Source organism: Lutra lutra, chromosome 4 (assembly GCF_902655055.1).
Source record: "Lutra lutra chromosome 4, mLutLut1.2, whole genome shotgun sequence".
In the NCBI taxonomy this organism is placed as follows: Eukaryota; Metazoa; Chordata; class Mammalia; order Carnivora; family Mustelidae; genus Lutra; species Lutra lutra.
In genome coordinates, this window is record NC_062281.1 from 181,317,894 (window position 1) to 181,341,291 (window position 23,398).

The 23,398-nt window shown below is 59.7% G+C and overlaps 1 protein-coding gene across 1 annotated transcript in view; it reads right to left on the reverse strand.

Annotated features, from left to right (window-relative positions):
• Positions 1-448: 448 nt before the first annotated feature.
• EPHA8 (EPH receptor A8) overlaps positions 449-23,398 on the reverse strand; it is a 34,135-nt gene continuing 11,185 nt past the window's right edge. Inside the window, exons 3-17 of the mRNA XM_047726118.1 lie at positions 22,565-23,228; positions 14,810-14,965; positions 12,275-12,610; positions 8,165-8,289; positions 7,925-8,087; positions 6,708-6,801; positions 5,489-5,556; positions 4,466-4,630; positions 4,087-4,272; positions 3,641-3,702; positions 2,875-3,084; positions 1,924-2,073; positions 1,628-1,818; positions 954-1,127; positions 449-781 (exon numbers count right to left, since the gene is read on the reverse strand). Of these exons, the coding sequence (XP_047582074.1) occupies positions 667-781; positions 954-1,127; positions 1,628-1,818; positions 1,924-2,073; positions 2,875-3,084; positions 3,641-3,702; positions 4,087-4,272; positions 4,466-4,630; positions 5,489-5,556; positions 6,708-6,801; positions 7,925-8,087; positions 8,165-8,289; positions 12,275-12,610; positions 14,810-14,965; positions 22,565-23,228 (2,859 nt within the window). The 3' untranslated portion in view covers positions 449-666. The remainder of the gene's footprint in view (positions 782-953; positions 1,128-1,627; positions 1,819-1,923; positions 2,074-2,874; positions 3,085-3,640; positions 3,703-4,086; positions 4,273-4,465; positions 4,631-5,488; positions 5,557-6,707; positions 6,802-7,924; positions 8,088-8,164; positions 8,290-12,274; positions 12,611-14,809; positions 14,966-22,564; positions 23,229-23,398) is intronic.

Here is a 23,398-nt window from a genome sequence, read left to right on the forward strand (position 1 = left end):
TGTGGTTCCGAAGTGACCCCTGATTCCAGCCTCCAGGTGTCAGGGGAGGTGGGTATGAGCCTATTCCTAGTCCCTGCGGGCGCTGGGGCTCGGGCCCATCCGCAGTGGGCAGCGTCACACCAAGTTCTGTGCGCACAGGCCTGTGACACGCGTCCTCATTCACGACACGCCAGCCACGGTCACAAACATGGGCCCCCCGCCCTAATGGAAAAGCATGCACACCGTAAGCACACGTCCGTGCTCGGACCTGATGGCTGGACACACACATGTGATCACAAATGTTCACCAAGGCTCCCACAACCTCATGAAAACACATCCCTACAGCATAGCAGCACACACGCACACGCACACACGCACACGTGGAGGCAGGTGAGTGATGTCTCTGTTGGGCTCCGTGTCACCGAGGCCCCAGCCTCGGGGGAAGAGCAGTCCCTCTGCCCTGGGGACAGATGTCCCAGCCATGCTGGGTGCCGAACGCCCCTCCCCAGGCAGCCTGAGCCCCAGTAAGCCCAGGTCCTGCGGGGGAGCTCTTGGCCTCCCTGGCACCTGAGAGGAGGGACAGAGGCTTGGGGGCACGCCTGACCCCTGGCCAACCCTGCAAGTCCTCTGATGGCCAACATGACCCGGGTCTGCTTTCGTTGCTGCCCAGGCCCCACTGGCCTTGGGTCAGAGGTGCCGGCGGGGCCCCTGGGTGCTTGTCAGCTGGGCCCTCATGGTCTGGATGCTTCCCAGGATCTTCTTCTGGTGGCCCATGAGGGTGATGCCCAGGGCACGCACGTCCCTGTGAAGGAAGGGTGGGGCTGCTCTGGTCGGCCTGGGAGGCCAGGAACCACGGAGCCAGGGGCAGACCCATCCCCTGGAGCTTTCCCCCCACCCCCCCTCCACCCCCCCCCGCCTCGGTGGCCCTGCCTCCAGTCCCCACCCACACGGGCACCACCTGACCCTTCACTCACTGAGCATCCATTCGTAGCACCATGCCCAGCGAGGAGTAGCCGCCGGCGGCGAAGTGGTCTCGGTAGCGGCCCATGCGGATGGAGTCCAGCCAGTCCCCCACGGTGAGGCCACCGCCACCACCCCCGCCCCCGCGGAGGTCAAAGCAGCTCTGGGCAAAGGCAGGGGGCGGGCACCTGAGGCACAGGGGCCCTTGGTAAGTGGCCTGCCAGGGTCTCTGCCTTCCTTGGGGACCCTGGCACCAGCCACCCTCAGCCTCCAAGCAGGCTCACTAGTGAGCAAAGGGTCTGACAAGGTAGCCCCCAGGCCTGAAAGGAGAGGGCGGAGGAAAGCTCAGGCAGGGTGGGGGTCCAGGCAGGACAGCTGTCAGGGGCCCAGGTAAGGCAGCGATGAGGGGCCCAGGAAGCTCAGGGCTCAGGGGCGCAGACAGGACATGGGTGGGGAGCCCAGGTAGGACAGCAGTCAGGGGCCCAGGTAAGCCAGGGGTTGGGGCTCCAGACTTGACAGGGGTCAGGGGCCCAGGAAGCTCAGAGGTCAGGGGCCTAGGCAGGTCAGGGCTTTAGGAGTCAGCTCGGTGTGGTCTGGACGTCAGGGTTGACCCTGAGTCTGGGCCTTATCTGGGGGAATACCGGGAGGGCAGCTGGGTTTGGGCAGAGCTGGGGTGGGCTCCAGGTACCTGTTGACAGTGGCAGTAGCCCTGAGACTCTCAGGGCTCCGGATGAGGGCATCAAGGACACTGACAATCTGGGAGAAGCGAGGCCGCTGGGCCCTGTCCTTGTGCCAGCAGTCCAGCATGAGCTGGTGCAGGGCGCGGGGGCAGCCCATGGGTGCGGGCAGGCGGTACCCCTCCTCCACGGAGCTGATGACCTGGGGTGGGGGAAGGGGACAAGCACAGTGCTGGGCTGGAGTCCGCCCCCTCCCTTCCTCCCAACACCCCCCGAGGCCTCTGCCCAGCCAGGGTCCCGGACTCACATCACGGTTTGTCATGTTCCAGTAGGGCCTCTCCCCATAGGCCAGCACCTCCCACATGACCACACCGAAGCTCCACACGTCGCTGGCTGAGGAGAAGGTCCGGAAAGCGATGGCCTCCGGGGCTGTCCAGCGGATTGGGATCTTGCCTCCCTGCAAGACATGCGCAAGTGCCCAGGCCTTCTCCCCGGCCCGGGGCAGGGAGCCGAGCGCCGGGGCAGGGCCAGGAGCGCCGCAGCACAGGAGCGGAGGCCCAGCCTCCCCCTGCCTGGAGCCCCCGTTCCGCTCAGGGGACCCGCACTCCCAGCTGATTTGCAGACTGAGCGGAGGACCCGCGTGATGTGGCTGGAACACAGCAGGTGCTCAGCAAACACCCGTCAACAGGCTGACAAGGGACGCAGCCTGTGGGACTCAGCTTGCTCATTATCTCTCTGCCCTGCCTTCCTCTTTCTTGTTTCTTTCTGTTTTTGTCACAAAATCCTTTCTCTAAGTGAAACCTTGTCCGGATGCTCGGTGGGGGGGTGCCCCAAGGGAAGGTTCTCACTGAGGCAAGGTTGGGGGGCCCGAGCCCCGGCCCACTCAGCCTCATGCCTCGAAGGTGGCCCCTAAGGCTTCTCTCGAGAGGCCTGCCTCTCTTCGGAACAGCTTCTGCCGCCATCAGGGTTTAGCTAATCCTTACAGAAGAATGTAGAGTGGATTTGCGATTCAGAGAGACACTGACCCTCCCAAAACCTCCCAGACAGTGAGTGACCGCAGGCCGAGCCCTGGTGTCTCCCCAGGCCACCTGGTATATAGGAAAGGTGGGAACGGGAGCTCCCATTTCCCAGAGGGGGAAACTGAGATGCGGAGAAGAAGTAGGACTTGCCCTGGCTGAAGGCAGCCCCGACATTTCCAACTTCACTGTGTGTGTGGGAGCCCTCCCTGGTCTCACCGGAAAGCGGGGGGCCCACGCACCGTGGTGGTGTAGGCCGCGCCAGGGTCATCCTCCAGCACCCGGGAGAGCCCGAAGTCGGACACCTTGCACACCAGGTTGCTGTCAACCAGGACGTTGCGGGCAGCCAGGTCTCGGTGGACGTAGCCCAGGTCCGAGAGGTAGCACATGCCGGCGCCCACGCCTCTGAGCATGCCCACCAGCTGCGTGATGGTGAACTGCCCGTCGTGAGTCTGTAGGGGGACACGGTTGGGCTTCAGCAAGGCTCCGCGCCGCGTGCCAAGTGTCTTCACTGCTTATGAAGCACGTTCCTGTCTCAGCTCCTTCTCATGGTCTCATTTACGCTCTTAGTGACCCTGAGAGGGAGGTGGGGCTGTGATGACGTCTCACTCATCCTGAGAAGGAGAAACGGAGGCCCAGAGGGGGAAGCCCAGCACCGGGAGGCTCAGCAGATAAACGGCTCGGGGGAGGAGGCCGGAGGCTAGCTATTTCCCCGACACGCACCATGCCTCCCAGCGGGCGGGACCCTGGGTCTCCACGGAGGCACCCCTTCCAGCCTGTGTGCGGGACAGAGGACCCCGTGCGCGGAGGGCCCTTCCCATTAAGGGGGGCTGCAAGGCAATTTGATCAGCTGACCCTTAAGGCTCCTCCCTGTACCCCACGCCCCTTCCCCAGGTCCACAGGGTCCAAGCTCCCGGTGGGTGTCTGGAGGCCTGTCCTTATCTCCCAACACCCAGACTGAATTCCCCTCCCCCCACACCCACGGGGAAGGTGGCGCGGGACACGCACCCGCAGGAAGGCGTCCAGAGAGCCGTTCTCCATGTACTCGGTCACGATCATTGCCAGGCGGCCTGGGGAGGGGTAGAGGCACGGGGTGGCTCTTGATCGAGTCTATCGATCAGAGACCCCAGGAACACGGTCCCTCTGTGAGCTGCCAAGAGCTGGGCCGGCACTGAGGGCTCCAGGGAGACTAGGGTTCCCACTGGGGTCCTGGACTCTGGGTCCCCTCCCCACCCAAGTCACCCAGGAACCTGAACCGGGGGGATGGGGGCAGAGCAGGGGCAGAGCACCGTGGTCCAGGGGTGGACCCAGACCACCCAAGTCACCCAGGAACCTGAACCGGGGGGATGGGGGCAGAGCAGGGGCAGAGCACCGTGGTCCAGGGGTGGACCCAGACTTCCATGCTGGGGCAGGAGGGGCCCTGCAGGGTGAGGCTGCCCCAGCCCGGGACCTACCACGGGTGACAACTCCTTCCAGGCGGATGATATTGGGGTGGTCAAACTGACCCATGATGGACGCCTCACTCAGAAAGTCCTGCCGCTGCCTCTCTGTGTAGCCGGCTTTGAGGGCCTTGATGGCCACAGGCACATCCCGCTGTCCCGGCACCCGCAGCCGCCCGTAGCAGACCTCACCAGACTCCCCTGTGGACCCCGAGTGGGGCAGGGAGAGGAGGGCTGTGGGACCCTCCCTTCCACACCTGGACCCCAGCACCACCCTCCCCCACCCTGCCCCACGAAGTGTGTTCTCCAGGACTCCCCTCTTTCTCTGCCCTGGGTGCCCCTCCCCCGGGCACCCCTCTGTGCTGTCCCCATCTTCACAACCCCCGAGGCTCACCAGAGCCGATAATTTTCTCGATGTGGATCCTGGAGGCTTCAATCTCTCGGGTGAAACTGCGGCCCGCCCGCCCTGGCTCCTCGTAATTGTGGGGTTCTGCATAGAACTGGGGCTCCGGGATCTTCCCTGGGGGGTGGTGCAGGGGCAGGAAGACAGGTGGGGGTGCTGAAGGGCCAGGAAAGAAATGCCATGAGTGGGGTGCAGAAGGCTTGCTCTCACAGCATGCCCTGAGCCTGGGGTAGGTCTGGGATGGGATGCGGAGGGTAAGGAGGGTCCCTGGGAAGCCCCGGGAAGCCCAGGTTGTGGCAGCAAACAGTAGGTGCCCAGTACGTGCTTACCGAGTGAAAATGGGGTCTCTATGGAGGAGCTATGGGGTCTCTAGGGGACTTTGGGGTCTCCAGTGGGTTCTGAGCACATCTGCTGTTTTTTGGGGGGGTCACTTCTAGAATCTTTAAGGTCTATCTAAATTGCTCTAGGGTAGAAATGTAGCAAAAACATTTTCATCACAAACGTCAATTCTGATTGAAAGTAGCTCCCTAGAAAACTGCAGTGAGGACGACTCTGAGCTGCACTCAGCTGAGAATTGGTACCATAACTGATACTAATGTCTACCACGGACACAGGTGTGAGGTACGGAGGTAGGCTTTCTCCTATGTGCCCCATCTTGTGGGGTCCCTGCAGGGTCCTGGGAAAGCTGTCTGCAGCATGGGTTCTTATCCAACAGTATATGACACACCCCCTCCGAAACTACACAAAATTGCGTGTGAGTGCAGATGCGTGCATTTCCTGAGGAGGAGAGTTTCTAGCATCCCGGGTAGGGCCCGCCAACCTGATAAGGGTGAACAGCGCTCCGCCTCTGAGGTCTGGGGTCTCTGACATCCTACTGTCTATCTCTGGGGCTCTCCTCTTTTCCGCGCGCTGCCCTGCTCCTTCCCACCTGTCCCCTCCCCAGACCAGCACTGTCCCCATCCCCCCCGGCCGGACCTCCTCTCTGCCCCCATGAGCCTGGGCCCCTGCACTCACCCTGCCCGTTCTGATACTGCATCTTCTCCTCGTCCGAGTCCTGGAAGGCCTTGCTGTAGCCGCAGTGCCTGGGGAGAACAGCCCTAGCTTCAGTCCTGACCCGGGTCGGGGACAGAGCAGAACTCCTCCCTTCTAGCTCCTTCCCTTTCCGTTCAGCTCCTGCCCCTACAGAGCAGAGTCCCCACCCTCAGGCTCTCAACCCAGCTGGACGGTGACACCTTTGACAGTTAGGATTTACAAAATCAAGTGCACCTGGTCTGCACATCAGTCTACACAGCCTAAGCCCCATTTTATATGAAACCACCCTTGGGGGTGGGGACAGGGGCTTCTGGTATCTCTGACACTGCGCGACCTTGGCCAGCCCCCTCCCTTCCCTGGGCCCGTGTCTCCATGTGTAAGACGATGCTTCCAGGCCTCGCTGTCTGGACTCCTAAGCCCACACACCCCTCTGGGATGCCGTGGGAGAGAACGGCGACTTCAGTTTTGACAGACCTTGGTTCCTGTCCCAGTTCTGACATCTACTTGGCAGAAGAGTCCTAACCTCTCTGGTCCCCAACTAGTTCACCTGCAATGTGACACCAGAATGTCTCCAACACAGCGTTAAGTGAGGCGGAGATGGTCACCTGGAGGGAGGCCCGGTGGGCCTGGCAGGTGGGTGGACGTGGTACGGAGACAGGGAGGGAGAGTCTGGATGACAACCGGCTCTGGGGCTTGAGCGACCCCATGAACAGTGGTGCCGTGTTCTGGGAGTGGGGGGCTGCGTGCCGAGTGGCTCAAACACATCGGAGTGGGGACGGGAGTGGGCACATGGTCCTCAGGGGAGAGGCCTGTGCTGGTGACAAAATGTCAGCATGACAGCGGGGTTCCTAGCCATGGGCCCTGATCAGGTCACTCAGGGAAGATGGCCCCGGGTGAAGAGGGAAGAGAGGAGAGTCCGGGACAAGCATGGGGTCCTCTAGCCTTCTGAAGCTGTTTCTAGAAGAGGGGCTGGCAGAGATGGAGAAGGGCAGGGCAGACAGGTGGACAGGAAATGGGGGGTAGGAGGGGCTTGGGGGCGAGACAGAAGCGTCCCCGTCCCCGAGGGGGGAAGAAGAGCACGTAAGCAGGAAGCAAAGCCAGCCCCCAGCAGCTTGGTGGAGCCTGGACCAGGCTGGTGGGGGAGGGGTTTGGGTGGTGGTGCCGTGGCAGGGGTGGGGGTGGCACAGCCAGGACCACCCACCTCTTTTTGCAGATGAGCAAGAGCAGAAGCACGACCAGGCCCGTGATGAGTGTCAGGCAGATCCACACAATGGTCCGGGTGTCATAGCGGGGCCCTGGGGGGGGTGGGGAACAGCAGGGTGAGGGGTTCTGGCGGCTCCCCGGGGTGGACACATGGGGTGAGCAGCATCCTGGCTGAGTCAGCCCTGCGTCGGGGACACAGCTGCCTCCTCCTCTGCCTCCCCTCTACTAAGCTGTCCCTTCCAAACCCTGCTGCCCCAGGCTTCCCGGCTTTCCACTCCAGTGCCAGCACTTTCTGGCACGGTGTGAGCCCCGGAGAAGCACTAGACTTCTCTGAGCCCGTGTCTTCCCCCTGTAACCTGCCTGTCCCGCCTGTTGTTCAAACAGTAGCAAAACTGATTATGCTGGGAGGTGCGGGTTCCCGACCCAGTTACAGAAGAACCCACTATTCTCTTCAGCTTTCAGACAAGAACCCTGAGGCTCGGAGACGCAGGGAACTTACTCCAGGCCACACAGTAAACGGGAGGGAGCGGGGCAGTCTCAGTGCAGTATCAGACCTCAGAGCACTTGAGACACTCCATCGGCTGGGGCTCGAACCTTTCTCTGCCAACACCACCCCCAGAGGGCATCCCAGCATAGAGCACGGAGAGGAACCCAAGCATCTGAAGAGGTGGGCAGGGCATCCGCAAGCTTGAATGTGCCTCAGGATCACCCTGACCGTCTGAATTGCTGGGGCGCCTGGGGGCTCAGTCGGTTGAGCATCCGACTCTTGATTTTGGCTCAGGTCATGATCCCAAGGTCACAAGATCAAGCCCTGTGCCAGGCTTTGTGATTCGCAAGGAGTCTGCTTGAGATTCTCTCCCTCTCCCTTTGCCCCTCCCCCTGCGCACGTTCTCGCTCTCTCTAAAATAAGTAAGTAGGTAAATAAATAAAATCTTAAAAAAAAAAAACACCAACCTGAATTGTTGGACAACTACCTAGAGGGTCTCTGGGGCAAGTATAAGGGGTCTTGTCAGCGATGCGCACCATGACACCGGCTAGACACCCTGGTGACTTGGTGACAGCCAGTGTTTGGTGGGCTGTCACCGGCTCCGTCATCTTGGGCAAGTCGCTTCCACTCTCGGAGCCTCAGTGTTTGGCCTTCCCTTCCTCTGGCCACCAGGGCCCCAGCACCCGGCCTGGCCCAGCTCTCTTGGCCTCCCCACTCCCCGCACTCACGGGGTTTCCCAGTCTCCACCTCCATGGCCTGGCTGAAGCGGCCGCAGCCTGCGGACGTGCGGGCTCGGACCTGGAACATGTAGCGGGTGCCCGGCTTGAGGCCCGAGACGGTGGCCCTGGTGGTGACAGCCTTGAGGGTAGAGTAGCTCTGCATCTCCTTGTCCTGGGCACAAGAGGGGTGGTCAGCCCAGGCTCCTCCCGCCGGCTTCCGCTGCCCCTTTCTCCCTTCCCCGCTGGTACCTTCTCATAGTACTTGATCTCGTACTCCAGGATGATGCCGTTGGGCTGCTCCGGCTCCTGCCACAGCAGGGACACGCTTGTCTGCCCGGCCCGCTCCTGGCGGATCACCACCACCTGGGACGGGGCTAGGGGACGGAGGCCAGCCTCGGTCAGATGGCTGGATGGGGGATAACAGAGACTAGACTCTGTCCCAGGGAAGCTGGCTTGGGGCGTACTCACATTGCCAACTATCCTGCTCCCCAGCTCCCATCCCAGGAGAGCCGGCAGCCTCCAACACTCCTAGCAAATCACCCGCTCCCACTCTGGTCGGCCCCCCGGGGGTCGGCACAGCCTGGCTCTGGGCCCGGATGCTGGGGCTGGCTTGACCCAGACGAGGCCTGACTTCCCCAGCTTTCACTGCCTCCTCCTCATCTCTGGCCAGGCCCATCCTCTGGAAGCCTGCCGGACACCATGAACCCCATCCAGCAGACCCTCGCTGCCCTGGGGCCCCACCACCAGATGTCTCTATCTCCAAGGGTCTGGGGTAGGACGGGCTCTCAGGACTGCCTGAGGAGGAGGAAGGAGAGGGGAAAAGTAGACGGACCCCGTGTCCTCGCTGCCTGGGTTTGGAGGGTAGGACCGCAGCAGCTCTGATACTCTGGGAAAGGTAATGAGCTGGGCGCCCCTGAGCCCCAAGATTCCTGTGTCACACCAGGTCACCTGTTCAACAGGTCATGCAGTGACTGAGTCATCATTCCCTCCCTCCCTGTCTCCTGCTTTCAGGGCACCTACCCCCAAGGTGAGTCTGCTGGAAAGTGCCAGAGTCAGCCAGTCGAGCCAGGCTGATTCTCTGGCCCACAGCTCCCCCGTCCCACTATCTGGGTGTCCTGTCCCCCACACCCCCCGCACGTCCGGAGCTCCTCGAAAACAGGGGCTACACAGGGTAGGTACCCAACAAACATTGCTAGGTGACTTTGACATGAAAAATAAACTCCCAGAGTTAAGTGGGAGGGCGTGGCACAGGGCCCCCCATCAGCCCCAGAATCGGGCCTGGGTCACAACCTGGCCTCTTCTTGGTGGCTGAGGCCATTACTCCCTGGGGTGGCAGTTTCCCCATGCAGAAAGGGAAGCTAGACTAGCATCACCACCTCCCAGGATGAGGTGAGGATGGGGTAAGACCGTTGTTTGGGAGGAACACACACCAGTGCCAGCAATACGTAGGTGCCCCTTAAAAACAAAGGACTTCCAAGGCAAGAGGTGGGTATGAGGGGAGCAGACACAGAGGGGGACCAGGAGCACAGAGGAGGAAGGGAAACAGGGTGGGGGCACCAGAGAGGCTCCAAGGAGGAGATTGCTGTAGAGAAGAGGAACAGAGAAGAGGAGAGGGGAGGAGAGGGAGAGCGGAGGGCCATTGGAGGCCAGACCTCACCAATTTGCTCAGGACTGTTACCTGCCCCAGGGCTACCCCCCACCGCCCCAGGATTTTCTGAATGCCTTCCACATGCCTTGTGGTCTACTAGGACCTGGAGATCCACAGTGACCGAGGCAGCTTTCAAGGAGCTTATAATCCATACAGAGAAAGTAAATAAGAAAACAAATCGATGTATAATCACAGGCTGGTTAAGTACCCCGAGGGACAGGAAGAAGGCTGGGCGTGTGACGGAGCCGACCTTGTATGCACAGGGGGCGGGAGTGGGGAGCGGAACCAGGCCATTTTAGCTGGGGTGGGGAGGTGGTCATGGTGGGTCTCCCCAAGGTAGGGATGGAAGGACTTCCGAAGGACTTCCCACCTGTGAGGCCACCCACCCGAGAGACTCTGATCCGACCAGCGCTTTCTGGAGGAGAAGTAAGGCCGAGGCAGGAAATGCTTGGTGTGCTCCAAGAGGTGGACAGATGCATGGGAGGGAGCCTGGTGAGAGTAAGTAGGTGAGGCTGGAGGGGTGGGTGGGGTGGGTGGCCTGGGTGCCCCCCCTCCCGTCCTGGCCCTGGGAGGGTCTCAATGGGATCTGAGCTCAGGCTGAAGCTGGTAAAGGACTCAGGTGTGACCAGAACTCACTTACGCTTTTAAAATTCAATCAGGATGTGGAGTGAGAAGGTCTCCTGGGGCGAGGCGGGGCGGGCTCAGGGGGCATCCAGACAACGCAGGGTGGGGGTGGGAATATGCTATGGACTGAACTGGGTCCCCCTCCCCAAATTCATATATCGAAGCCCTAATTTGATAGTGTTTGTAGGCGGGGCCTGGGGACGCAATTAGGTGTTGGTGGGGTCCTGCAGGCAAGGCCCTCAGGATGGGATTAGACTTCTCTCTTTCTCTGCCCTGCAAGAACACAGCGATCAGGCAGCTATCTGCAAGCCAGGAAGCAGGTTCTTACTAGAAACCAAACAGCCCAGCACCTTGATCTTGGACCTCCAGCCTCAAGGACTGTCATCAGTGCATTTCTGTGGTTTAAGCCCCCGACCTATGGTATTTTATCACTGTAGACTGAGCTCAGGGAAAGAGATTGGAAGGGGTTTGAGGTGGAGACTATCACCTGGAGGGAGGCCCGGTGGGCCTGGCAGGTGGGTGGATGTGGTATGGAGACAGGGAGGGAGAGTCTGGATGACAACTGGCTCTGGGGCTTGAGCAACCCCATGAACAGTGGTGCCGTGTTCTGGGAGTGGGGGGCTGTGTGCTGTGTGGCTAAAACACATCAGAGCGGGGGCAAGAGTGAGCACATGGTCCTCAGGGGAGAGGCCTGTGCTGGTAACAAAATGTCAGCATGACAGTGGGGTTCCTAGCCATTGGCCCTGATCAGGTCACTCAGGGAAGATGGACCCAGGTGAAGAGGGAAGAGAGGAGGGTCCGGGACAAGTATGGGGTCCTCTAGCCTTCTGAGGCTATTTCTAGAAGAGGGGCTGGCAGAGATGGAGAAGGGCAGGGCAGACAGGTGGACAGGAAATGGGGGGGTAGGAGGGGCTTGGGGGCAAGACAGAAGCGTTCCATGAGGGAAGAAAGAGGGAGAAAAACCCCCACTGCGTGTGGCCAGGTGGGGACCCTGAACTTCAGAGGACAGCTGGGGAGACAGACCTGGCCAGGGCTGCCCGAAAAGGACGCAGATAGAGCCACACAGACTGCTCTTTCTGGAAGGTTCCCTGGGAAGAGAACTGGTCAGTGGCGGAAGGGAGCGTGCCTTCAAGGGAGGGTTTTTCTTTTCATGATGGAGCATACTGGTGGCGTCAGGAGCACTTCTGGGCTCTGGAGACCCATGGGCAAGGGCAGGGCCACAAGCACCAGACCCACAGGCCTATTCCCCACCATGTCACCAGCCCCGAGGACAGAGCCGGGCATTCTGGGGGTGCCCCACATGTGCTGGTCAGATGAGAATCTCTCGAGTGGATGTCTATCTCTGGCATCAGAGAGGGGGTGCCCTGGGCTCACAGTTGGGAGGCCCATTTCCCTTGCGGGCGGGACAGACCTGGGTTCGAATGCACTCTGCCACTTCCTACGTGGTGACTCAGACCCTTGCTCTCCTCCCTGGTGACATGGTGAGAAGGCTCTGGGCCAGGGACGGGGTGGGGGCCACAGCAGTCCTAGGCGTGTGCTGGGGTGGCTGCGGATGGTGAGGCTGCCGTGGTGGGCTCTTGGGTCGGGCCGTCACTGGACAGGCAGGACCCACCCGAATTGGGGAAGAGAGGGGCTCCAGGGGCAGAATCCAGCCCAACAACTGGCTAGGACCTGAGATAAATGGCTGTTGTCCAAACCAGTGCAACTAAGTCCATCCCTGGGGCAGCAGTGGCAGGTGTTCTGGAAAATGATAATCAGAGTGATTTTACCTTTTAACGACATTTATGGGGCACGGACCTTGGGCCAGGTGGGGGGCTAAGCATTTTCATCTCTCTCACTTAAGCCTCATCCTAGTACCCGAGGCAGACACCATTATTCCTATTGTACCAGGGAAGAAACAGAGGCGGAAAGAAGGTTCTGGAACCTAGGAAATGCCGTGCCCACCTGTCTCTGCTTTGTTGGCTTCCTCCCACCTATAGGACAGGTTCTACTCTCCTAACAGCCTGGAGAGCCCGGAGCTCCGAGTCCTGGGGAGGAAGGCAGGACCAGGGGGCAGGGAAGCTGCCAGCCCGAGCCACTCCGCCTACCTGCCTGGTTCGTGGTGATGTTGACGACCGCTGCCCGGCGGGGCTCAGGGCTCAGGTCAGACACGCCGTTGACGGCCTCGATCCAGAAGGAGTAGTTCATGTGGGCCAGCAGGTTGGCCACCATCAGACTGGCCCGTATCAGGCTTGTCTGCTGAGGCACGAAACGGGGGCCGCTCCCACAGGTCTCGCAGTGGCCCAATGCCCAAGGGCAGCGGCGGCACACGGCGTTATAGGTGATGTCATTGCGGCCGCCCAGATCCAGGGGAGGGGCCCATTCCAGGGTCACGGATGTCCCATTCACGCTGGAGATCAGATTCACGGGCGCGGAGGGTGGCCCTGGGGAGAGGAGAGTGACTGGTGGCAGGGGAGGGCATTTACCTGGGCTGGCCCAGCTGCCCTCCATCAGACCAGAGAAGGGCTGGGACTCCCCTATGATATTCGGGGGTCTCCAAGGAAAAGGGCTTGGCCTCGTCCAGCCTCTGGGAGCCCCCTAAGAGCAGACACAGCATCAGATTGGACCACAGTGTCAGGTCTGTGTCCAGAAAGCTAAGCCCCATCCCTTACCATCCCACTGCTGGACCACAGAGATCCCAGGTTTGTGCTTCCTGAAGTTTCCATCGGGAACAGGGTGAGAGACGGACAATCCTCGGGGGTGCCCACAGCAGCCACCTTGGGTGTGAAAGGCCCTTGCTGTCTCTGCCTCACACACTCCATTCCTTAACCTCTGTGCTTGGTTTACTGCACAGATCCCTGAGCCTTGCTGCAGGGTGTGGGGGAGGTGCTGGGAAGCCCAGTGGGGTCTCTATGGCAGTGTAACCCCCGACTCCCACCCCCCACCCCCAAGGGAGCCCAGCTGGGCAGCACAGAGATTCTGGAGAGCTGGGGCTGGGGGGTTGGGGGCTGGAGTAGGCTCCTGGGGGGTGGGGATTTGAGTCTGGAGGGCATGGAGGGCAATGTGGAGACCCCTGGGGCTTAGAATTCCAGTTCTCAGCATCCCAGGCAGGGACTCTTAGATCTTAAGAAAATAGAAGAATCTCGGAATCATAGGGAATCATAGAATCTGAAGTCCACGGAATACTAAAAGCCTAGTCTTTTACAGTCTTAAGATTTCTAGAACCTGAGGGCCCTGAATTGTGGATCTAGAGGAAAACTGAAGTCTGGCTCGCTGAATACAAGTGTCCCTGATCTAGAGCTGGGCTCACCTTGCCTGCAAACCCCACGGTAGTTACCATGTCACTCAGCCATCCTTTTTGCCTGGGCCGGTCCCACATGGGGTAAACACATAGGCCTGGGCAGAAGGAGGGAGAGAGGGGGGAAGGGAGGGAGGGAGGGAGACTGTGTCTCTGTGTGTGTGTGTGTGTGCGCGCGCGCGCGCTCACACGCACAGACTCTCATCTGCCACATACAGGGACCTGGGGGGCTTGGCATGAAGGATGTGGGGGGAGAGGAAGATTGGGGACTAAGGCTGGGATAGACTGGGGGGCACAACCAGACAGAACCTTAGGAAGCCCCTGTCACCCCACCACAAGAGACCAGGGTTGGCAAACGGGATGGGCTAAGCTGGATGCTGCCTCTCCCAGCTGGGATGGGGGGTGGTGTGAGAGGTCCCTTCAGGCCAGGAGAGGAAGTAATGAAAGAGAACCATCAAATCGCTGGGACAGTCACGCAGCCCTGCAGGCACGGTGCCAGAGTCCCTTGGCATCCCCTCGGGTACACAGGGCATGAGCACACACAACCACACTTCTCCAGGCACACGCACGTCCCCTGCAAAGAGGTGTGCACAAGCTGAACCCCCAAGGCACATTCATGAGAGCTCTGCGGGGACTTGGGGGTCCCCTTCAGGGACCTGGATGTGCACACACAGCCGTAGCAATCCTTTACACACACAGGCATAAAACCCCGACGCTCACACTGGAGCGTACAAACACTACGCAGGCATCTTCCATAGGAGCAGCTGCTGACACAGACCCACATGGTGTCACCATCACGGCAGGTGTTCCAGAGCCACATGCAGAATCAGACCCACACATGGCAGCATCCGCGCAGGCAGCCACACGCACTCTCAGCACACACTCGTGCACTCACCGCACACACACGGAGGCAGCTCTGACCATCAGGGATAACAGGGATCAGGGGCTCCTCTGATACTCCTCTGCTCCCTGGGAACCTGCTGGCTTGCCCACCCCAGCTCCCAGGACATCAGCCTCACTGCTGGGTCAGGAAATGACCAAAGCCACCTCTCATCGGTCCTCTGAAGCAGGGAGGAAAGACGGAGGGAAGGAAGGAAAGATTCCCCTGAGGAGAGGTGGCAGGTGATGTATGACAGGAAATGGGGACCCCGAGAGAGGTCAAGGTAGGGACTCCCACCAAGAAGGCAGAGTTAGAGTCACCCCCCCAGCCCTGGACTGGCCCCTGGTCCAAGAAAGCCACCTGTCCCTGTGTCCCCTCCAGAGTCCTGGCTCCCTGGAGTCTGGGAGCAGGGGGTCCTGGCCTGCTCTTGGTCTCCAGGATTCCGGGGTGCAGGGTGGTACTCACGGGTGCAGGCTGCAGACGGCGGGTCTAGGGATGCGCGGTAGTAGCTGAGGTCACAGCGGCAGGCCTGGGCAGCGGGGGCTGCAGAGTGGCTGTGGAGAGGGCAGCGGGCGCAGAGCTGGTCCCCGGGGGCCGACTTGTAGAAGCCCAGCTCACAGGCTGCAGAGGATAAGGCGGCTTCAGAGGAGCCCACCAGGCCGCCCTGGCCGGCCCTGGGACCGCCCTCACTCTGACCCAGGGCTTCCGGCCAGATCTCCCAGGGGACACCGGTGCAGGCCTTCAGCATGCCCCGGTCCTACCCTTGCTGGCAGATGGAGAGACTGAAGCACAGAGAGGGCCTGTGACTTACAAAGGGTTACACAGCTAGGCGGGGGCAGAGCTGGGGCTGGGACCCTGACACCAGAGTCCCAGCCCTGAAGTCGGCTCAGGAAAGAGCCTCTTCACACCAGAGTCACATCTCCTGTGGCCCTTCCTGGCCAGGCCTGTCTCCAGCCTGAATCTGTCCCTCACAGGAACCCGGTCCCTGAGTGAGACGCTGCCTCGGAGCATCAGGAGGCTAGGCATCCAAGGGCTGTGACTTGGGGAGGAAAAAACGCTGGAAGGGAATGGGGTGGGCGGCAGTGTGACCGGTGATAGGAGACACAGGTGATAAGACCCCACTCAGCACAGATTCCAGATGCCACCACAGCCACCTGGTGTGGAAGGGCCAGGCGTGGGGCCCGGGGCTCTGTTTCCCAAGCTCCCAAGCAATGACCACCCGGGACATCGCTGGCTCCCACCCTTCCCAGAGCCTGTGGCACTGCCACTGTGCCCCCCCCACCCCGGTCTCCACCACACCTGCATCATCTCTCACATGGAGGCCCCAGCCTCCAGCCTGGCCGGGATCTCCCGCCCCAGCCGCCAGCCTGACTGCTGCTCATTCCAGCAGTGTTCACGAGCGCCTACTCTGTGCCAGGCACGGATCTGGGCACCAGAGACCCAGCCATGAGTGAGACTCTCAAGGAGGGTCGCTGCCCTCACGGAGCCAGTCTCTTCGAGTGGGAGACATGCAGTAAACGAGGCCGAAACCATTTCCAGGAAGGAAATACAACAGGGGATATGCCAAAGGGTGATTGGTGGGAGAAGCTACTTTCCCGGAGAAGGAAATGATATTTGAGCCTTGCCTAAAAAAATAAGAACGAGTAGAGGCATTCTAGGTTGAGGAACTCCCTAAAACAACGCTGGGCCTGGGACTGCGCAGCAATGCCCGGCGTTCAAAGCCCTGCTGCAGCCTCCTCCCCCCACCTGCAGGCTAAACTAAGGAGCTGGCCATTCCCCACATCTGGCAGTTTGCTTCCTGCCTCAGGGCCTTTGCACGGACTGTGCCTTCTTCCTGGGGTGTCTTTTGCCCCCTTGGTCAACCTGTCAAACTCTTTCAAGATTCATTTTAACTGTCCCTTCAAATGAAGCCTTTCTCCACACCTACACACACACACACACACACACACACACGCAGGTGCACAGAAGCCACCGCTCCCCACCCCACTTCTGCAGCCGATGCTCAGGACCACCACCTCTCACACACCCTACGGCTGTGCTGTTTAATCTGTAGGTCTGGCTCACCTCCTGAACCAGCAGGTGCTTGTGGGCAACTCCTTGTGAATAAGGACATCTCAACCTTCCTAGTGTCTGGCTCTGAGCAGAAATTGTCAGCGCCCTAGAAGGTTTCAAAGTAAGCTAATCCTGCCATTGTCTGCTCTGGGCAGAGAGCGAACCCGGGAGTTCAGGAGCACCTAATGCCACCCAGCCAGGCGGCTCCTGGCTGCACCATGGACCTGACCTCCTTTGCCACAGAGACCACCGGGAAGCTTATGGGATTTCTATCCACAAAGTCCCGCTCTGGAAAACTCCGTGCTTGACAGAAGCTTCACTTGAAAAGACATCATGGGGGCACCTGGGTAGCTCAGTGGATTAAGCCTCTGCCTTCGGCTCAGGTCATGATCTCGGGGTCCTGGGATCGAGCCCCACATCGGGCTCTCTGTTCTGTGGGGAGCCTGCTTCCTCCTCTCTCTCTGCCTGCCTCTCTGCCTACTTGTGATCTCTCTCTCTGTCAAATAAACAAATAAAATCTTAAAAAAAAAAAGAAATGCATTTAAAAAAAAGAAAAGACATCATGTCATAAAAAAATAAATAAAATAAAGTCGTATCTCTTTATTCTAAAAGCTAAAATCAAGCTAATTTGTAAAATTCTCCCAGCTCGAGAGAAAAACTGAAGCTGGGAAGAAAGACTCTGTCCTCACATTTGCTTTATGGATTCAGAGGCCCCAGAGCCAGATGGGGCCTACAAGCTGGAGAGTGGGAAAACGTGCCTCCGCTCTGACACTTCTTCCCCCCCTGGAGAGACCCCAAGGGTTCTCGGGCCTGCCAGGGGGCTGGGCCTCGGCGTTATGGGGCTCCTAGCTGACGCACTGTGATCTCACCTCCTCCTCGCAGAAGCCCCCTGGATGACAGAGTCCTGGGGCAAGCCAAAGAGGCCTCCTCCGGGCCCAGGACCCGGGCAGAGGAAGACAGCTTTGCCCTTCATCAGCAAATATGTGGTTCAACCCATCATTGAGCTGAGTGACAGTCGTCCTCATGCTGTGATCAGGCCTGTGTCAGTTAGCGCTTCAGGGACCGCTTGCCCATGCTGTCCTGCATTTGTTCCTTTATCCAAATTTATTGAGCTGCTACTATGGGGCCAAGCTAAGCAAGAGCTGGCCCTGCTTTCCAGGAGCTGTCTGGGCTGTGACAGGCACGGGGAAGGTGTGGGCAACACCCTCGTGTGATTTGTGGCAGGAAGGACGCATGGAAAGACGGCCCGCAGTTCCTGAGTCTCTGACTGCCCCAGAGATCATCTTGTTCTCATCCGTTAAGAGCAGAAACTCAGGGGCGCTTGGGTGGCTCCGTTGGTTAAGCCACTGCTTCTGGCTCAGGTCATGATCCGGAGTCCTGGGATCGAGTCCCATATCGGGCTTCCCCTGCTCTACGGGAAGCCTGCTTCTGCCTCTCCCTCTGCTTGTGCATTCTCTCTCTCTCTCTCTCTAATAAATAAATACTTTAGAAAAGAAAAAAAGAGCACAAACTCGGGAGCAGGCTGCCTGGGTTCCTCTTTTGCTCTAACCCTTTCACCTAGGCTAAGGGATGTTGGGCAGGTGGCCAGGCCTCAGTTTCTTCATCTGTAAAATGGGGACAGTAATAGGCTGCAGCTCCTAGGGCTGTCGTGAGGGTTACGTGAGTAAGTACACGTGAACTCACGCCAGGACCGTGCCTGGCAATTATCCCAGTGCTATGTGGTGGGGACATTGTGCTTGGCAGAGAGGAAACAGGCGGGGTACCTCGCCCCAGGCTCCCCGCCCGGCCAGAATGCAAACCCAGCTGGGGGAACCTCTGGGGCCCGGGCCTGTCCCCCCTCAGCCTCTCAACACGCGTCCAGGGCTTAGAGATGGCCCGGCCTTTCTGCTGCTCGCCAGTGGGCGGTTCTCACCCGCTCTGCTAATACCCATATGGCTCTAACGTGTCAAAGCCAGATTAATCCGCGCAATGAAAATAAAATAATCTTTAATAAGAATACTAATCACCAGGCCTCGGGGAGCCCGGAGACCTGGAGGCAGAGCCGGGGATGAATGGCTGAGACAGATGGAGCGGCTCTGGGCTGGAGCCCGGGCCCGGCCACCGACCCAGGGCGCTTCCGGAGCCCGCGTGCCCGGCGAGTCGGCCGAGCGCCAGGTGGGGCCGCTGCCCCTGCCGAGGGCACCTTGCCCAGGCCGCCCGCCCGGCCGGCACCTGCCTGCGGCCCTGCCACCTCTCCCCGCTCCCCCACCAAGAGCCCGAGATTTGAGAAATAAGGTGTCCGCCGGTGGATGACCAGAGGAAATTAATTCTAAATCAGATTTTAAACACAGTCAGGAAGGCAAAAGAGCTCGGCGCTCGTGCTGCCCCTCCGAAGCGAGACTCTCTGATATTTATAGAAAAATGATTAGGGCCTCCGAGGGTGGTTTGCATTCTGTGTCCAGGTGACGGGAAGGACAGCAACCGGGCCTTCAGCGTCAGGGCTGCTGCTCCCTTGGGTGGTGTTCCGAGAGGCCTTTCCCCTGCCTGGACTGAGGGGGGGCACAGCAGCTAGCTGTGGGGACAGGTCACTGGGCCTGGCACTGTGTCATGAGGGGGGCGCTCTGGCTGGGAGATCTGGGGTCCAATCGACCGCTGCTAGCAGTGTGCCCTTGGGCCAGTCACTTGGGCTCTCTGGACCCCCACCTGCCCACTGGGAAACTAGACCAGCTCCCCTTGGCTCTGATGCTCTCCTGTGGGTCTCTGAGGCCTGAGGGCCTGAGGGTTTCTCAGGAAGCCCTCACGGAGCCCGTGACCGGCTTGGTCCCTCCTCCTAGGCTCCACTGTCTTCTCTGTGGAATCAGGTGCTCCCTGGCCACCTCTGTGGAGAGCTGTGAAGGTAAAAGCAGGGGGCAGGGGGCCTGCAGGCTGGGAGGGTGACCGTCGCCATCTGGGCTGGCCCCTGCCGCAGGCCTCAGGCTCTGGATCCCCTCCTTTTGCTAGAAGGAAGGCGGTGGGATCAGGCTGGACAAGGCAGGACCCCAGAGCCCAGCCCTTCCTCCTCAATTGTTTGATCAGAGACAACTGCCTGAGGGAGGCGGCCAGGGGACCCACGGTCCTCAGGGTGTCCCTCTCAGGTTGGTTGGTGGCAGAGGGGAGCTACAGCTTTGAGAGGACAACTCACGCAGCCCGGAAAGTCACCCCCACTCTGTTCCCGCCTCCTGCTTGGTCTCCAGCCTCCCCACTCTCAGGTTACCTGCCCAAGGAGGGCTGGGGACAGGGGCGCCCCGGCAGGGTCGGGTCGCATGCCAGGGCCTCCCATTTGTGGAGGGGCTCAGTGTCAGAGCCGTGCTGCTTCTTCCAAGGAGGTTACCCAGATAATCCCGGAAACCCACTCACAGGAGGGAGAAAAGTCTCTCCTCGTGCGACTTGCCACTGGCATTTTGTCCCCAAACCTCTCCGCCTGCAGTGCATTAGGAATTAATTTTTTTTTTTATAAAATCTGTAATTATCTTGCAACTGGCATAATTACGTTGTATTGTGATTTAAAAGTAAAATTCAAAATATGCTGCAATTTCCTACGTCCGCTTCGGCATTTATTATTTTTTATTAATGAGCCAACGGTGCCAGGCAGTGGTCATGGCTCAGCCTCTCCCAGCCCTGGGAAGGTCCTGCTGCTCCAGACCTTGGAGCTTCTACCCAGAGTCCTGCCCTTGACTCGCTGTGGGGCCTGGGGCAAGACACAGCCCTCACTGGGCTCCACTTCCCAACCCTGTCAAACAAGGAGGCCAGTGTAGGACTTGAGACCTTGGACCCGAAAGTCAAGAAGATCAGTCTCCCTCCCAAGGGCAAGGGTGTCCTGTTGCACACCGGACAGACAAGTGGCTTACTTTTGCTTACAGACTAAACCCAGGGTTGGGGTCAGCGGCTGACCTTGACCAGGTGTCCACTGACCAGCTGGCCTCTTATTACGGCCTATGCTGTACCAGTTAGAGCTGTTCTGCTGTTCCCCCAGGGAGGAGGGAAGCGGGGTTTGGCAGAGGGCTCTGTGGAGAGAGGAAAGCCGTTCAGGGCTCTGGAGGGAGCCAGCCTGGGATCAGAGACCTACTCTGCAGTTTACGTTGAAGGACTCAGTTTCTCACATCTGTAAGATGGGGATATGCTACCTCGCTTAGAGGACTTTTGTAAGCATGAGAACGTGTGTGAACTCCCTAAATCCCCATGCCTGAGACACAACAGTTGCTAACAGAATGAGAAACTGCCCCGAAGAGGAGGAAGTACTTACTAATGTGCCCTGTTCATGGCAAATACTTGAAAATTGTTGCTAAGGGACTTTATTGTCCCCATCAGAAGAAAGGGATACTGGAAGCCAGCTCTGGCAGGGAGAGCAGTCAGGCTGGGCCAGGGGTAGGTTCAATACCTACACGTGGCTTCCAGCAAGACAGACCCGACTCACGTCCCAGGTCCACCTCTCACCAGCTGTGAGGCCTGTGCAGCCTCAGTTTCCCCATTGGTAAAATGGATCTGTAACACCTGCCTTGCTCCAGTGAGCAAATGAGCTGATATGTGAGCCTCCCTCTGTGAGCTGCAAAGGAACAGGGATGTTGGTTATCGTGCAGCGGGGAGTCGAGAAGTACAGGGATGACTGTGACGGGAACCAGGAGAGGCTGGAAGCCTGGGAACCTGATAAATGAGGCCACAGGGGGCAGAACAAGTCCAGAAACAGGTAAATGTCACAGATGATGCTTCGGGGGTTAGGGTCCCTGAGAGGTGAAGACTCGTAGCAGTTAAGAAGGACAGCTTAAGGAAACCAGAGAGCCCCAGAGAGGATCTGGAAGGGGCCTGGTGGCTGGATAGAGGGTCCTGATCCCAGAGAACTACCTTGAACACTACCTGAAATTCTTGGCCTGTGCCCTGCTCTATCCTGTGAGCACCAAGGGGTCTTTCCTGCCTGCTTGGGGCCGAGGAGAAGGGCCCCAGATAGGGTCGAGGCCCCAGCCTCTCTGATCCCTGCATAGGAACAGCCTCCTCCCCCAGGAGCACCCGTGGTCCCAACAGCAGGCTTCATTCTGCTCTGAATGGACGAGCAGCCATGTGTCCAGCGCCCCCAGGGGAGGCCAGGGAAGGGCAGAGGGCAACCCAGCCGAGACCAGTACCAGCTGAGGCACCAGCTGTCTGTCCAACCAACTCATGCAGTGTCCCCGGTGCCTGGGATGGCTGGCTACATCGCCCCCACACGGGCACAGTGCAAGTGTCACACACACACACACACACACACACACACACACACACACACGCAGTTTGGGGCCCCGGCCCTGCTCCTGGCCTCTGGCGTGGGAACCTGAGCAGCGCACTCATGGGAATAGGTACCATGCTGTCCCATCCTCCGCCTTCCCTTTATCAAGGACCTTGGCTGTGCTCTCCCACAGGTCCCTGGGGAAGATCCCCCCAGACACAGGCCACTTACACAGGACTCCCTGGGGGCCCCTGCCTGCACAGCTTCCCAGTGGCCCCCTGCTGCACCCCTGCACCCGGGGTCTGCCGCCACTTCCCTCTCCTCCACAAAAGTTTAGTGGTTTTGAGCATGAACACCGGAACCAGACCTCTGGGCTCAAATCGCAGCTCTGCTGCTTCGGAGCTGTGTACCCCTGGGCAAGTTGCTTTGCCTCTCTGTGCTTCAGTCTCATCTATAAAATCAGGATAACTGTAGCTTCTATGTCATAGGGTAGCTCTGGAGACTAAACGAGTTAATATGTGAAAAGTGCCTAAAACAAGGCCTGACACAAGTGAGCTCACAGTTCTGTCCCTCCCACAGGCGTATACGCAGCTGGACGCCCGGTCCTGCGGGTATCCTCAGAGATCTATCTCCACACTGCCCACAGAGAGTAGCATCTGGTTGTAGTGTGTCTCCCTCTCTTCTCCCTTCCCCCTGCTCCATGCGCGCATACGCGCACGCGCGCGCACACCCACACACACACACACACACGAGCACAAATGCATGCACCGCCTGCTATATTTGCTGACCCAGAAATGCTGGAGGGTCACCCATCTTCCCAGATGTTGTTCGCGCCCCCACCCCGATGCCTGCCACCTGCGATTGCACCCCCCAGACCCTGGCAGCCCCCTCCCGGACCGAGCCTGCACGCCGGCCGCCCGCCCGCCCACCCACCCACCCACACGTGGCGCGCTCACCCACACAGGCATCCCGCCGCTCCTCGTAGCCAGCGCTGCACACGCACTTGCCGATGGGCACCAGCCACTCGCCCTCGGCACTGCAGTACATCTTGGGCGTGTCCCGCTCCTCGGAGTGCCGCACACACTGGCCCCGCACCTCCACCAGCGAGGATGAGTCGGCCCCCGTCACCGCCTCTGAGAAGGCGGCCAGGTTGCGCACCATAGTGGGACACTTCTTGTAGTAGATGCGGAGAGACAGGATGGCGAGGCACGCGCCGATGTCCTGGAAGGCCAGGTAGAAGCCACGCTTGCTGAGGGGGCCCACGCCCCGCACCTCCGTGTTGAGCTTGAGGCGTCGCACGCCCAGGTCGGCCCCTGTGAAGCTCTCGTCCGCCGCAATGGTGTCGATTTTGAGGAACTGGCTTTCTTGGGTGCTGGCGCCCAGGTCTCGGTCTGACTCCAGGTAGTAGAGGTTGAAGGTCTCCTTACAGGTGCCCAGCACACCGGGCATGCTGTTGCAGTCACGCAGGGTGAACTTGATCTCAGCGTAGACACGCCGGGCGCCGTCGCGGGGTACCCAGCTCGTGCGCAGCCAGTTGTTCTGGTTGGGGCTCATGACGTTGCACACCTGGTACGTGTGGATGGGCTGGAAGGACTCGTCCACCTCGTTGATGGAGTCCCACTGTGGGCACAGAGAGCGCAGCGCTGAAGTGAGCGTGAGCACACTGCCCCTCCTGCCAGTCACCCCTGCCCCGCGTGCATGGGGTCAGGACCTCCCTGGGAAGAAGACCAAATGTTCTCTGCCCTTGGGTTACCGACCTTCCCTCTACTGGACCATCACCTCGAGATGTG